At 35.2% G+C, this 13,929-nt stretch overlaps 1 protein-coding gene across 1 annotated transcript; it reads left to right on the top strand.

Annotated features, from left to right (window-relative positions):
• The first annotated feature begins 900 nt into the window (after positions 1-900).
• LOC138938149 (A disintegrin and metalloproteinase with thrombospondin motifs 7) lies at positions 901-13,744 on the top strand. Its single transcript, XM_070304924.1, has 16 exons — positions 901-988; positions 3,114-3,481; positions 3,705-4,040; positions 4,114-4,203; positions 4,470-4,594; positions 4,681-4,827; positions 5,441-5,599; positions 6,061-6,205; positions 6,552-6,644; positions 8,989-9,198; positions 9,517-9,631; positions 9,696-9,956; positions 10,657-10,777; positions 11,002-11,116; positions 11,544-11,794; positions 12,165-13,744. The coding sequence occupies exons 1-16, from the start codon at positions 901-903 to the stop codon at positions 12,931-12,933; spliced, it is 3,393 nt and encodes a 1,130-aa protein (XP_070161025.1). The 3' UTR covers positions 12,934-13,744.
• Positions 13,745-13,929: the final 185 nt, after the last annotated feature.

Consider the following 13,929-nt stretch of genomic DNA (forward strand, 5'->3'; position numbering starts at 1 on the left):
TTATAAGTTACCGCTACGTCCGAGAGTAGCCTTTACTGCAGACGATTAAGGGGCAACTTCTTCGTTCGCTCATCGCGAATGCACATGTGCGCACGAAAACTGAATGAAACGTTCGTAGTATGTAATATCGTGGTTAACAATTAAATAAATTAAATTATTATTAAATTTGAAACAAACTTGTGATTAAAACGTTTTGATAGATTATTGTTTGTTGAACAGTTTATATAATATTAAAAGAAAGAATAAAGGGAGAAAAAGATGAGAAAAAAATTCATAATATATTTTAATAATTTAATATTTTTATAATATATTATATATTATTTATTGTTATAGTTGTGCATGTGTAATTCTTCTAACAGTGGCATTATTATTGCCTAGTTTTTTGTATGCATTTATTGATTCCTATATCAATCACTGATAATAATATTTGTGAGTTTGCTTTCTCTGGCAATTAAAAAGTATTATTATTTATTTACTCTCTAAAAATAATGTGTCGCATCTCTAAGCATAATTTTAAATTTTGAGAGTGAAATTCTATTATTTAATTTTACACATAGTAAAATTAAATTGAAATTTTTGAATTATATGCTTCGATATCATTCAATCATAATTTGTTAAAATATATTGACAAATTTTACAAAATAAAGTATCTGTAAATATGATAATATTCAAAATTGCATGGAAAAAATATTGCGGAACAAATAGATAGGTTTGACAGGCAATACATGTGGTCGTCGACCTTTGTTTCGAGATCGATACGACGCTCTACAGTATATATATGTAGTATGGCATGTGTTACGTCAAACAGATTGACTCCCTTAATTTTATTAACCAAATTGGCATTTCTGGCTCAATGTTTGCTGAAGACGGATGCACATTGCGATAAGATCGTACGATATTATGATGAAACGCTTGTCGCCTTATTCATTCATTTGCCTGTTCGTGCTCGTGACATTTCATAGCCAGCAAATTCATACTGATTATCATGGTATGCAATTTGTATATTTAATTCAGTAAATTTTCTTTGTGACTTCTTTGTGACTCATGATTTTATTTTATTTCATTTTTACAAATTTTGAAAAATTTTAATAAGATTTGATTATGTGCTATGTGTGCTATGTGCTGTGCTATGTGTTAATATAAATAAAAATAAAAATTTAAAACTTATTCAAAAAAATTATGATGTGATTAATTGCTTTATTCAACTAAATCTATAACTTCTCATCCTTTTTTTCCTCTTAAAACAGTAATATTAATCATACATATTCATACATGATTAATACTACAAGTTTATACATACATAAAAACGAAAAGAAATAATTTTCAGAAAAATATGCATACTCATATAAATTTTTAAATATTGAAAAATAAAAGCGCAAGAAATATAGGAAAAACATAGAAAAATAACAAATAAAATATATAAACTACATAATGCTGTGTATAAATCAAAATATTATTTTTATAATTTCTTACAGAAAATATTTCTACTTCAATCTTTTTATTCCAGTATTTTTTCGTATTCCATCAGTCTGTGTTATTTCGAGAAAGTCATTGCCATCTATCAGACCAGAGCTTTCCTCTTGTCGAGCACAGCGCGCACGCGAGAGCTATTTTTCGCGGTTTCGCGAGCAGCAGAGAGAAGAGTAGCGGGTCGCAGTACGAGAAGATGACCCATTGTACATCACATCTTTATGCGGACATTCCTTGTCTGGATTGCGGTCGTAGCCACAGACATCGAAAACGAAAACATGCTTTCTTTTCGTTACAAGCTCGATTTAAGAGGATTCTTTTGGATGCTGTAGCATGATAGCATGGCATTTTTTAAACTATCCATCTCACATTTCATGTCTTTTCAAAAAAAAAATAACATGTCTCTCAAAATATTTTAAAATATATAAAAGAAAAAAAATTTTCTTGGAAAAAAGTTTGTTTTGTCAGAATATTAAATATTTTCATAAATATAACAATTTGACAGCTATATACTAAAATGTTTAATTAAATATATATTGATTAAATGGTTAGTTAATTAAGTGCCCAATTGTTAATTGAGTGTCCATAGTCTGAAATAGAATAAATAATTTTTTAAGTTTAAATGCCATGACTGCAAATGACATTTCTCTATTCTATGATATAGCACAGCAGGTAAACTGCTGCGCTTATATCATAAAATCTATTATATGTGCTTGCCGTAGCTTCATCTTTCTCTTCCTCTTTCTCTTTATTTATTTCCTTCTTTTTCTTTCCCTCTCTCTCTCTCTCTCTCTGCGTCTTCCGTCTTATCATGCTTTTCCGCAGTATACAACGATAAAATTGATACCTGATATAGAGAGACCTCGCTATCTGTAACATTTTCACCTATACGAGAAAGCTTTTTCCTATATTTTTACAACAAAATAATACAACGCAAATGGAAAAATTGTGACTGTTGAAAATATTTTTGGCTTTGCTACAATATCGACATCTGTCTGATTCTGTGTGTTAGGTTTCTTCAATACACATTTTTTTATAGATCGATTCTTTCAAATAACAAATTTTTTTCAAAAATTTGCATAATGAAAATCTGACCTTGCATATCTTTCGTCAGTTTTGAAACATGATACATAGTATGTACAAATCAATTTTTTAGATGTGTACATTATAATTGATTGATCGCTGTTTAATTGTACGTTTATTAATCGAAACGTCCGTAGGACGCTAAAACTTTAATAGATATTTCGTGATATTATGGAGTAGCATTATTATTATTATGCAACGTTGAAAATTAAATAATGGGAAATGGTCAATGTGATTATTATTTATAAATGTTTTCTGGTTTATTAAATTCCCACAAACATTTTCATATAAACAGAAATTTGTATAAAATTTGTAATAAAATAAAATATATGAAGCGCACTATTGATAAGTGAAAGATACATTTTTAAATTGTAAATGTACCATACATTTTGATATAGGCTTACTTTTAATTACATAGCTTAATATTTAACTACTTACTTAATTACTGTCCTATGATACAATTATGTAATCATAAAACATATTATGTATAATTAAAAAAAAAAAAAAAATACCGATATCATCAATATACATCAATAATAAAAACTAAATCTTTTCTTAAGGGCGTTATACACGTGCTGCTAAATTACCAGACGATCACGAACTAATAATACCACGGAAAGTTAGATCGGATGGAAGTTTTGTATCTCATCAAATACCTCATCATTTTGAGCGTTCCTTCTATCGAAATCGAACTACATCGGACGACATCGTTCACTATCGCTTATGTATTGGTCTCGAAGAGCATCACATCGAGCTATATCCCAATTATCGACTTCTTGGACCAGGTGCAATAATCGAGGAACATCGAGGATCGCAGGATTTCTTGAATAACATGCGATTGAAGCGGTTACGAGACACACAATGCCACTATCGGGCCCGTGTACGCAACCAATTGGAAGATAGCGCTCTATCTACCTGTTATGGACTCGTTAGTTAAATATCAATTTTTTTCAATTGAAATATTGTGCGATTGCGACTATATAGCATGCCAGTTTTAATTGATTAAACTCCATTTGCATCTCTATTGTTGTGTGAAATATATAGAATGGAAAAAGTTAAGTGACAGAAAGCATCGGAAATTTTTAAATTTTAATACAAATAAATTAACTGTGAGGTTTGAATAAACCACGATCCATTATTTTAATCTTCAGGTTGGATACATCAAAACGAAACGTGCGTGGTACATGATTGAGCCAGTAGCGGGGCATGATTTTACCAAAGAAATAGAACAACCGCATATTGTGTATAAAAGGAGTCCAGATGACTTTCAGACTACTGCTATGCAGAATCTCTGCAACGTCACTAGAAATACATCTAGAATCATTGCCAAGCGTGCTTTAAATGCGCAGAAGAAAGCACTCACAGAATCGAACGAGACCAAATCATACACGTTAGAATTGCTGATCGTATTGGACAAATCTGTGTTAGATCATTACAGAGAAATGTCGTTTGATGTCGAAAATTATATACTGACGCTCTTCAACATGGCGAGTTGAAAACTTTCAAAATCTGTTACAAATTCATATATAATAGAGATTTTGAAAAATCTTTTCTTCTCAGGCTGCAGGGTTGTTTTATGACGTCAGTTTAGGTGTACACATGCAATTAACTATAGTGAGAATTATAAGATTAGAAGTGGAAGAAAGTGAGGTAAAGTAATCAACAGAAGTTTTCTCTGTTTTGAGTAAAATTTTCTTTGTTATATAATTTTATGTAAGAAAATATTTTATATGACATATTATATATATATATATATATATATATATATATATATATATATATATATATATATATATATACATGTATGTATGTATGTATATCTTATAAAATATTTTCTTAGATACTTTCAAAATCTACATATATGATTCACGTGTTTAAAATAACATGGATTTAATATTTTGTTAAATATATCGCAGATGAATTTATCGATAAATCAAGACGCGGATACGACGTTAAAGCATTTTCAAGAGTGGCAATACATCATGAATCCTGGCGACGATTCCCATCCGAATCACCACGATTGTGCGATTCTCATTAGCAGGTATGCTCAGCACAGGCAGCTTTGTCGAAAATTCAATCTAATTTCGAGATTTACGGATATTCACCCTTCTGACGATGAATCGCCAGGTTAGATATCTGTGTCTCGAGAAACCTCTGCGGTTTCACCGGAACATCCACGATTGCTGGTACGTGTGATCCTTTGAGAGGCGCTGCCATTGTGAGAGATGCCGGTCTGCCAACCGGTTATCATATAGCTCATCAGATCGGCCACACGTAAGCGTGAAATTAATTTCATCCGCTCCGACCTGATTAGACGCGGTGGGAAAAGCTTCGAGTAATTACACTACAACGTAAAAACGTAATGGCAATTCTGCAGAGTAAATATTGTCGTCATTTTCGTACGAAACATCGTATTAAACAAGCACATTAATTTTTTAATGTTAACCTGATAAATTATACGCGCGATACACGTTTATGCGCGTATATACGTAACATTAACGCGGTAAACAGTTTCTGTTTTCACCATAATGGATGCTTCATATACCTTCATTTCGATCGAAAAGAATATTCTAGAACGGATTCTAGACCGTCCCGATAGTCGTTCCCCTTCGGTTGGTTACGCCATCGACTGGTCCCTTTTTGCAGCCGATGAGGGTAAAAAAACTCGAAATAAATTCCTAAAGACCATTTCTTTGCCCGAGAGTGGAAATAATGGTATGCCGTGGCGTCGTCGTAAATAAGTCACGGTCGAGGTCGTTGTTTAATGTATGAAGCGGCTCCTTGTCGTCGTGTACCCCGAATGCCTTTTAAGAGCGAGTCCGGACGACGCGCGTGCCCCAATAAATATTCTACTCCGAAAAGCCGATTTTCTTTTTCTCATTACCAGCCTGGGTATGTCCCACGACGTGCAACGGGAGAACGGCTGCCCCGGTATAGTTTATCACGGGAACGGATACGCGGAGACCACCGTTATGCATCCTGGCGACACGTACATCACGAAAAAATGGTCCGAGTGCTCTCGGCGGTACCTGCGCTCGTACATCGAGTGAGCTTAATGCTTGTTGCTCTTTCGCTGGCGGCTTTATTAAAGTTTGCCACCAACCAAGCTGCTTTCCTCATCTACTCCGCGTGTTCTCTAAGAGTAGAGAAGTATAGAATGTCCTATATCTATGGCCGTAAATTTCAAATTAAATTAACAGCACCTCAATCGTTGTCTCTCGTTAAAGTTCGATGATAATACAATGATAATATGAAGAAGTAAACAATTGTGATTAAAATGTAAAAAATTATTGCTAATTTTTGTAGAAGTTATAAGTTGTTTTTTGATCTTCAGACTTATTTAATTATCATATCTTTTCAAAACGTTTTAAAACCATACAACTCTGAGATTCTTTGAGAAAATAAAGACTGGAATCTGTTTAGCAGATAAGGAATTGCCAACTTTATACGGTAACATATAATATATACGACATTCAAATGATAAGACTTTAGAGAAATCAATTTCAGGCAAGGTTTGGCATTCTGCTTAGAGGACGAGCCACAAGATCATTATTTTCCCGCCGCGGAAATGTTGCCTGGCGTGATGTATAACGGTGACGATCAATGCCGTTTACTATATCGACCAGATGCTCGGCAATGCGATATGGGGATCGTAAGTCAAGCGTAGATTAAGAACGCAACCTTGTTAAAAAGTAATGTCGCCTTAATCACTGCTAATGACAAAAACGTCAAGTGTAATCAACGCCGTTAACGAATCCGATAATGCTTATATTATCGTATCAGTGACTTGCGGACGCAGGTCGCCCGTAAAGAGGCACCATCTGCTGTTAGCATCTACAAGTCTTTGCATTTGCGGCCTACCTTATCCGTTTAGGAAAATACGCGCGCCGATTGCACACGGCGTTAGATAAGAGACCGGAGGAGTTGCGATATCGCGCCAAGATATCGTGATCGGTACGCATTTAACTAAAATGAAACGATCTCGTTCTCGTTTTCAGACTTGCGAAACCCTCAGATGCGCTATTCCGGGTAGAGGTTGCGTGTCTAGCAGGAAACCACCTGCGGAGGGCACCTCATGCGGTGAGAAAAGGGTAAAAATTATCACTTACGAATAAAGAGTGTAAAGTAAGGCATAAATAATGAGCCGGTATATCGCGAAGGCTGTGATAAAATGAAAAAGTAATAATTCATCGATATCTAGGCCTATTTTTCAGAAATAAACATTTTTTTAGAAAATTTTAACAAATCTTTTTCTTTTTTTTAACTAAAATAATCCAACTTTGTTCCTAGATTGAAATATATTATGTAATCTTTAAAGAAGCATAAAGATATTTCCCAAATCTTGAAAATTTTATTTTAGAGATGTAGATCAATGCCAATTACCTTTATATCAAAGGAAGCTAATTTATTTCGAAATTATTAAAAATTTATGATGATTACTCGACTTTTGCATATATACATTCATAGTTTCTTCAATATATTACTCGTCACAGAATATTTTAGATATATATGTAATTAAATGAATAAGTTCTTACTCACCTTTGAGAGATTTAAAAGCGTATTCAAGTGCAGATTCAAAGAAGAATTATATATTAATGAATTAATCAGAGTTCACGGAAACTTTTTTTCACCAAGAAGCTTACATCGAAAAATTTTAGATATCTCATGAAAAAAATACGACGAGAATATACATATAGCAGAAAGCTAAAAAATTTTTCTCAATATTATCGACCTATCATCGGCCATAAATCATAAATCACGCGCTTCTTTAGAATTGAAATCAGTTTTAGTCCTTAAATTTTATTTTTCCTTAAGACAATAAAGTATGGCAATATTAAAGACTGTAAATTCACTTTATTAACTTAAAATACATTCAAAGTATGTTAAGTTAACATTGAGTAAATATATTGTAAAATCTTTCATAATAATGCTTTTGCGAGTTTGCAAAAGTAACGAGCTTTATGCAGCCGTTTTGTATTACCCTCCTGTTTAATGAGCAGGAAAGTATTACAAGATATTAATATATATCTCAAAAGATTTGTTTGAAACATAGATGGTAGAATATATAATAATTAGTGCGTAAGTTATTTTAGAAATAAAAAAATTCGCTTGAATATATGTGTACCTAAAGTTCATAACTTTTAAAAAGCAAAAAAGTCAGCAACAAATTTACTGAAGGAATTCGATATACAAAACAGAACATACGCCGAGAACTTGGCATATTTCTCATAAAAATTCACATTTTATCAGATAAAACTCGTTTCAAGTCGCGTCATGGAAATCGAAACAAGGAAAGTCGGCCGAAAAGTCTTTTCTGCGACTGGTCAAAAAGATGCGAGATTACGTGAAAGGGATGCTGTAAATAAAATAAAACGCCGCGAAATGTAATAGAATGTAGATGCACATGAAGTCATAATGGCGAGACAACAAACGGTTCAAATGCCAGACATCAACGGGATATTAGATTTAGGTGACAATATTAATAGTCGGACGTGCCGAAGCGTCGAACCGCGCAGACGGGAGTCATTAGCGCCGGTCGACTACCGTTTTGGGATGTCGGCGAGGTCGAACATCACCATTGAGAAATGAAGCTCGTCATAAATTTGGTCGGCGAATAATCTGTAATTACCCCGAATAAAGTCAAATGGTCGACACGCGCCGCAGATCAATCCAACACGCCAAAATAAGTGATGACTCTTATTTTCATTGCAGATCTTACAAACATCCGAATAAATAAACCAATCACGCAAAGATATTTAGTTTCACAAATGTATATTTTAAATAAACATTAATTTAAATAGTAAAATATTCTCAATATGCCAATGAAATCAGCCAAGACGTACATATATGTAGCTCCTTAAAATATGACCTGCTAGAAAAAAGACGCTTGATATTTTATTTAAAATAAAGATATTTAATCTATTTCATTTTTAAATTATTTGACGTAAAAAAAGAAACAATATTCCGTCTGACGAAATTTAATGATTAAAATTGGACGAAACATAGGGGATTGAGAAATTTTAAAAAATTGAAATAGAAGTGATAACATCAGCTGCAAAAATAGATTGATCTACCTACATGCGTAAAAATTCAATTTGTTTGTATGTCTATCTCGTAACAGCCAATGCAATCATCGTGGAATAAAATAGACAAATAAATGTACAATTGTACTTCGTGAAACAAAGAACAATTATCTCGTCGTCGGTCGACGATAGATTCGATGTGTTAGCATGTTATCGCGGAATCGGGCGCGTACTTTAATGCGAACGTTTTAAAGGGATAAATATAAATATAAATTTTATATAGATATAAATTTTCACGTCGCGCTTTTAAAAGATGTACATTATTTAGTTTCGTACATAATGTACTCTTCCATGACCTTTCGTTCTCCATGACGTAAATTATTTCTAAAGCCATGGCTAATGACTGTTACAGTGGTGTTACCGAATGAAATGTCTAATGATGGGAGAACGGCCTGGAGTAAGAGACGGCGGTTGGGGAGCCTGGTCCTCCTGGAGCAAGTGTTCTCGTACATGCGGCTCCGGCGTGGCATACTCCGTAAGAAAATGCAATAAGCCGCCCCCATCCAGAGGCGGCTCTTATTGTATCGGCGACAGGAAACGTCACAAAATCTGCGCCACGAACGTTAGTCTCGAGAGCGCTCGCAAACAGCTTTTCAGCAAGCATATCGCGAACTTATCCGACATGTGCGACAATCGCATCTTTCACGTGATTTTCACAGAAATCGAAAATGTTTTTTTGAAATAAAGAACTTGATAAACGAAAGCGTGATAAATGATAACGTTCGCGCGTTAAAATAAAAAAGAAGTGCCACGATACTTTGCTTTTGTAAGACTGACAAAAAAGCTGAATGAGAAGCCTCAAACGCGTTGTAAAGTTGTTAAAAAAGTAAAGCGTTTTTTAATACATAAATCAATATTAATATCGAATAATTCGTTATAGCCCTGCGAAATCGGTGTGCCATCGTTTCGTGACGTGCAATGCGCCGAATTCAACGATTGGGTATTTCCAGAGGATGGAAAAGTTCATCAATGGATAGCGTATAATCTACCGGAAAGTAAGATCATAAGCAATCTTTTCAACTTTTTGTCAACTTCACTATTTTTATCTCTCATATCTAGGCTTGAAGATGTCTGAAAATCCCTGTGCTCTTTATTGCATAAGCGAAACTAATTTAGTGACCTCGCTGAGACCAAAGGTAATAGACGGTACTACGTGCTACAGAGGTATTCGAGACATTTGTATCGGGGGTGTGTGCAGGGAGATACCCTGTGATCTACATATGGAATCAACTGCCGTCGAAGACGTTTGCGGAGTTTGTAGAGGCGACAGCACATCGTGTACGTTAAAGCAAGGAACATTATCGTTTATGACTCAAACACGTAAGAAAAAAACATAATATCTGAACTGATAATATTAGTGTATATCTTTAGAATAAACAATATTTAATTATACAATACAAGTATAAAATACGCGTTTCTTATAACAACAAATATATATGAAGATAATATTTTATGTTTCGTTCTATATATTAAGATTTCAAAAAAGAAGCCTTTATCAAAGAGAATTTTTTTTTGAATTGTTAAAAGACTTTTTATAATATTTAGAAAACTTCAAACATGATGGTTGAATTTTGTATCAATACTTTTAAGCCGAGATTTCGCGCGAATCTCTATCAATTCCTCTCTTGGATTTTTTATAATAATCCTTTTGTTAGTATTTTCTTTCCTTTCTCTCTCCTCTGCTCGCTCGCTCTCTTTTTCTTTTATTATTCCACGTCGAATTTCGCGACTTGACAAAAATACCGATAAACTTCGCATCATCGGCACAGCACGAATAAAGAAGTACGGGGAACGGAAACTTTTTCGCGAATTAAAATTCCGCGAGAGCAGAAGCATAAGGCGCGCGTTCAGTCTTCTCTCCCAGAGGAATTCTGAGCGGCGCTTTGAGCACCGCGACAACCAAATAAATCTTCCCGTACTGCACGGCAAAGCGACACTGCACCGAAATTGGAATCTTTACGAATAATACTGCGAGATAGCTTTTCACAATAATCTCTCGAGTGCGAACTTTCGCGTTAAGGACTCAAGAAGATAACGGACATCCCGACTGGCGCCAGGAATATCCGCGTCGAGGAAGCGGAACCAACAAAGTCTAGGATCGTAGTACGCACCAAAAAGACAAAAACCGTATTAATTGACGGGTAAGTAAATTTTTTTCTCATTTTGTTAATATTTATTTCCGCAACATTTTAAGAAAACTAATGCTGGTCATATTTACACAAGATTTACGATCAAACGTTTCAAACAGCATTTAATCTGACGCTACTTTTCAACTTGTTTTTAATCGATCTTACATCCCAAGAATAACGATACTATTCAATTAGCTTGATACTATTCAGTTAACGCTACAATGTAATTATTTCAGTAATCGTCTAGGAATGTTCGATGTGCCAGGCTCTAAGGCGTGGCTAGGAATGATAAGGCCAAGACAAGAAGCTTTAAACATACCAGGACCCGTCACCGAGAACTTAGTTATATTGGTAAACATAATGAATGTATTCCGTGTTAATTAGTCATTTTTGACGCTAAATCGATAACATATCTCGATAAGGGTGTTCGAACGTAAGCATGCTATCGGCAAAAACGGGCGAAGAGAAACGCGATTTCTGAGAACATCTATAATCATAATAACTGTAGCAATTAACTATTATATTTTTCGATGCAAGTTTTGAATTAATTTTTGTTTCCAATGTAATTTTTACTTAACTCTTCTCGACACGACAAATAATAAAATTTACAATTGCATTTTAAGAGACAACGAAAGATCAATTTTATTTCCGAAAACGTATTGTGTCTATTTTTCTTTTCAAGTTAAAATAACAACTAGATCATTTTAAAAACTTTATTAAAGAGAAATTTTTTTTCATCCTCTCCCAGCATCTTTCTAATAGCGAGTAAATCTGACAGGTCTTTCCAAAGGAGAACGTTACGTTGAAATACTCATTAGGATTGAAGCAACGAACTCCTCGCAAAGCAGAGTTCTCTTGGGACTTGATCGACTGGGAAAAATGTTCGGCAGGTTGCGGTCCGGGGGAACAAATATCGAAACCCCGTTGTATAGAAAAAATTGGTGGGCTAGTAGATAATAAATTTTGCAGAAACATCACTAAACCAGACGCAAAGGTCAAACCATGCAATCAAGCTCCTTGCATACCGCGGTGAGTCTACATCTTTCTACGACTTTCTCCACGCTTGAAATATTTATAAACATATCTAATTATATAAGAAAAAATGTTATCGATAATCTTTTTAACTTCTTCATACATAGCGAAGAGGCAAAATGCCGGTTATGTATCGAAAGAGTTACGCCGTATATGTATGCTTCTCATGTAGATAGTAATAATGTTTATTTATATATATATATATATTTCTCTCATCGTATTTTATTGATTATATCATATCGAGGTCTTGGACAGAATAGTCACTTTAATCTGAAGAAACTAACTAATGGACTTGACGCTATGCGTTAATTGCTTCGCCGTCGCGGACTAATTAAGATCTTGCTCCTATCGTCGCGCGCGATTCCAGGTGGATCATTGGCGACTGGCAAGGTTGCACGCCGTGCACACCAGGCTGCAAGAGAAGGCGCGCTGTCAAATGTATGCGACCTGTCGGCCGTGGTGAGCAGGATGCCGACGTGATCGAGGACAGCTACTGCCAAGGACCGAAGCCAAGAGAGTCAGAGTCTTGCGAAGCCAGCCGACGAAGACGAGAAGATAGAAGTGCCGCCGACAGCAAACATGGGCTCTCTTCCGCTCGTTCGAGCACGCTAACGCGACAAAACGACTTTATTAAAGCCGCTCGAGAGTCTAAATCTAAGACGCCTTTAAGTGGCGTCATAGTAGAAGACCAACTTCAGAATAACCTGTCCGTGTCGGCAAGACGAACTGGGAATCCAATCAATCTTTCTTATTTAATCGGCACCGGATATGTTAATGCACTTCCGAATAAAACGATGAATTTAATTTCACTGGATGGCTCAATTCGAAATTCAACTAAGGCGTATCAAGATCACTCTCAGATCGATCAAAGATCAAAGAGTATACCGAACCTATATAAGAAGGAACAGATTAATGAAAGTAAGATCAAGAAGAACGAGGTAGTGATCGATAAAGAGGACATAGAGAACATGATGCTTACGATTATTCTGGAACGCGATGAGAGGAACGTCGTCACAAATTTTCCAAAGAATTTTGAACCTTATCCGCCGGAAAATAGCACGGAATTTACTTTGGTCGGTACGGATGCTCTCAGATACATACAAAGAATTCAGGAGGAAGCTCGTGCATCTTTCTGAATATCGATCTTTTGCGAAAAATACATACGCAAAGACAAACTGGATCGATGAAAATGAATGATTGAGGAAAAAAGTTAAGGCGTTTCTTTGGATTATGAAAGAGAGAAGAATTTATTATCGTACGAGCCATCCACATGTGTGAATAGATCGATTACTCTCGTGCGAAACGTTTGCTTCTTCGAAACGGCATCCTCGGCATAAGCAAACAGAGAACGCGCGTTTATATGACGAATTTGTGTCGATTCAAACGACGGTTATGTGATCCATCAAAGAGACTTTTACGAGTCATTGAATAGAATCACGGCATCAGCGTGTTGCTTTTCAGAGCGAGACGTGCGCATGTGGAGATTGCCGATACTCGAAGCGATAAAAACAATCGTTACGTTATACGACCGAATTATGCTTACGGAGCTTTTATATAGGCGTATCGAATTTTAACGATCACAATCTCAGCCTACGCTAAATGACGATTGTAAAGAGTCGTAAAATGAATCGTTCGATTAAATCAGCAATGTTGTTTAAGTCCGGCTAACACGACCGTAATTGACGATAAAGCGGCGATAGATCTGCTAGAATCCGAAGATAATCTCTCAATATGCGGCTATATACGCGGCGAGAATGACGGACGACATAAATTACATCTGAACGATACGAGGAGGATACCTTCCCGCGACCCACTAACCCGTCTTGCCATTGATCTTTCAGATTCATCGTTTGTATTTATCGCGGAAACAATATTTTGTAATGAATCAAGATTGCAAACATTTTCCCTTCTTAATGGCCCGTATCCTGGTAATATTATTGAGAAATGTCTGGCGCACGACATTTTCTTGTATTAATAAAGATTAAATGGCAAAAAATGCGCGAATCATTAATCTTGAATTTATACTTGTTCCATCTCGTAACATAAATATCTGTCTGTTTGTTCGTCTGACCGACCACATGTCGCTTATCGTTAACAATATCTTATGTTTCATTCTTCTCGTATTATATATA

The sequence above is a fragment of the Polyergus mexicanus genome, unplaced genomic scaffold (genome assembly GCF_030449975.1).
Source record: "Polyergus mexicanus isolate NDT 795.1 unplaced genomic scaffold, iyPolMexi1.0 SCAF_12, whole genome shotgun sequence".
NCBI lineage: Eukaryota > Metazoa > Arthropoda > Insecta > Hymenoptera > Formicidae > Polyergus > Polyergus mexicanus.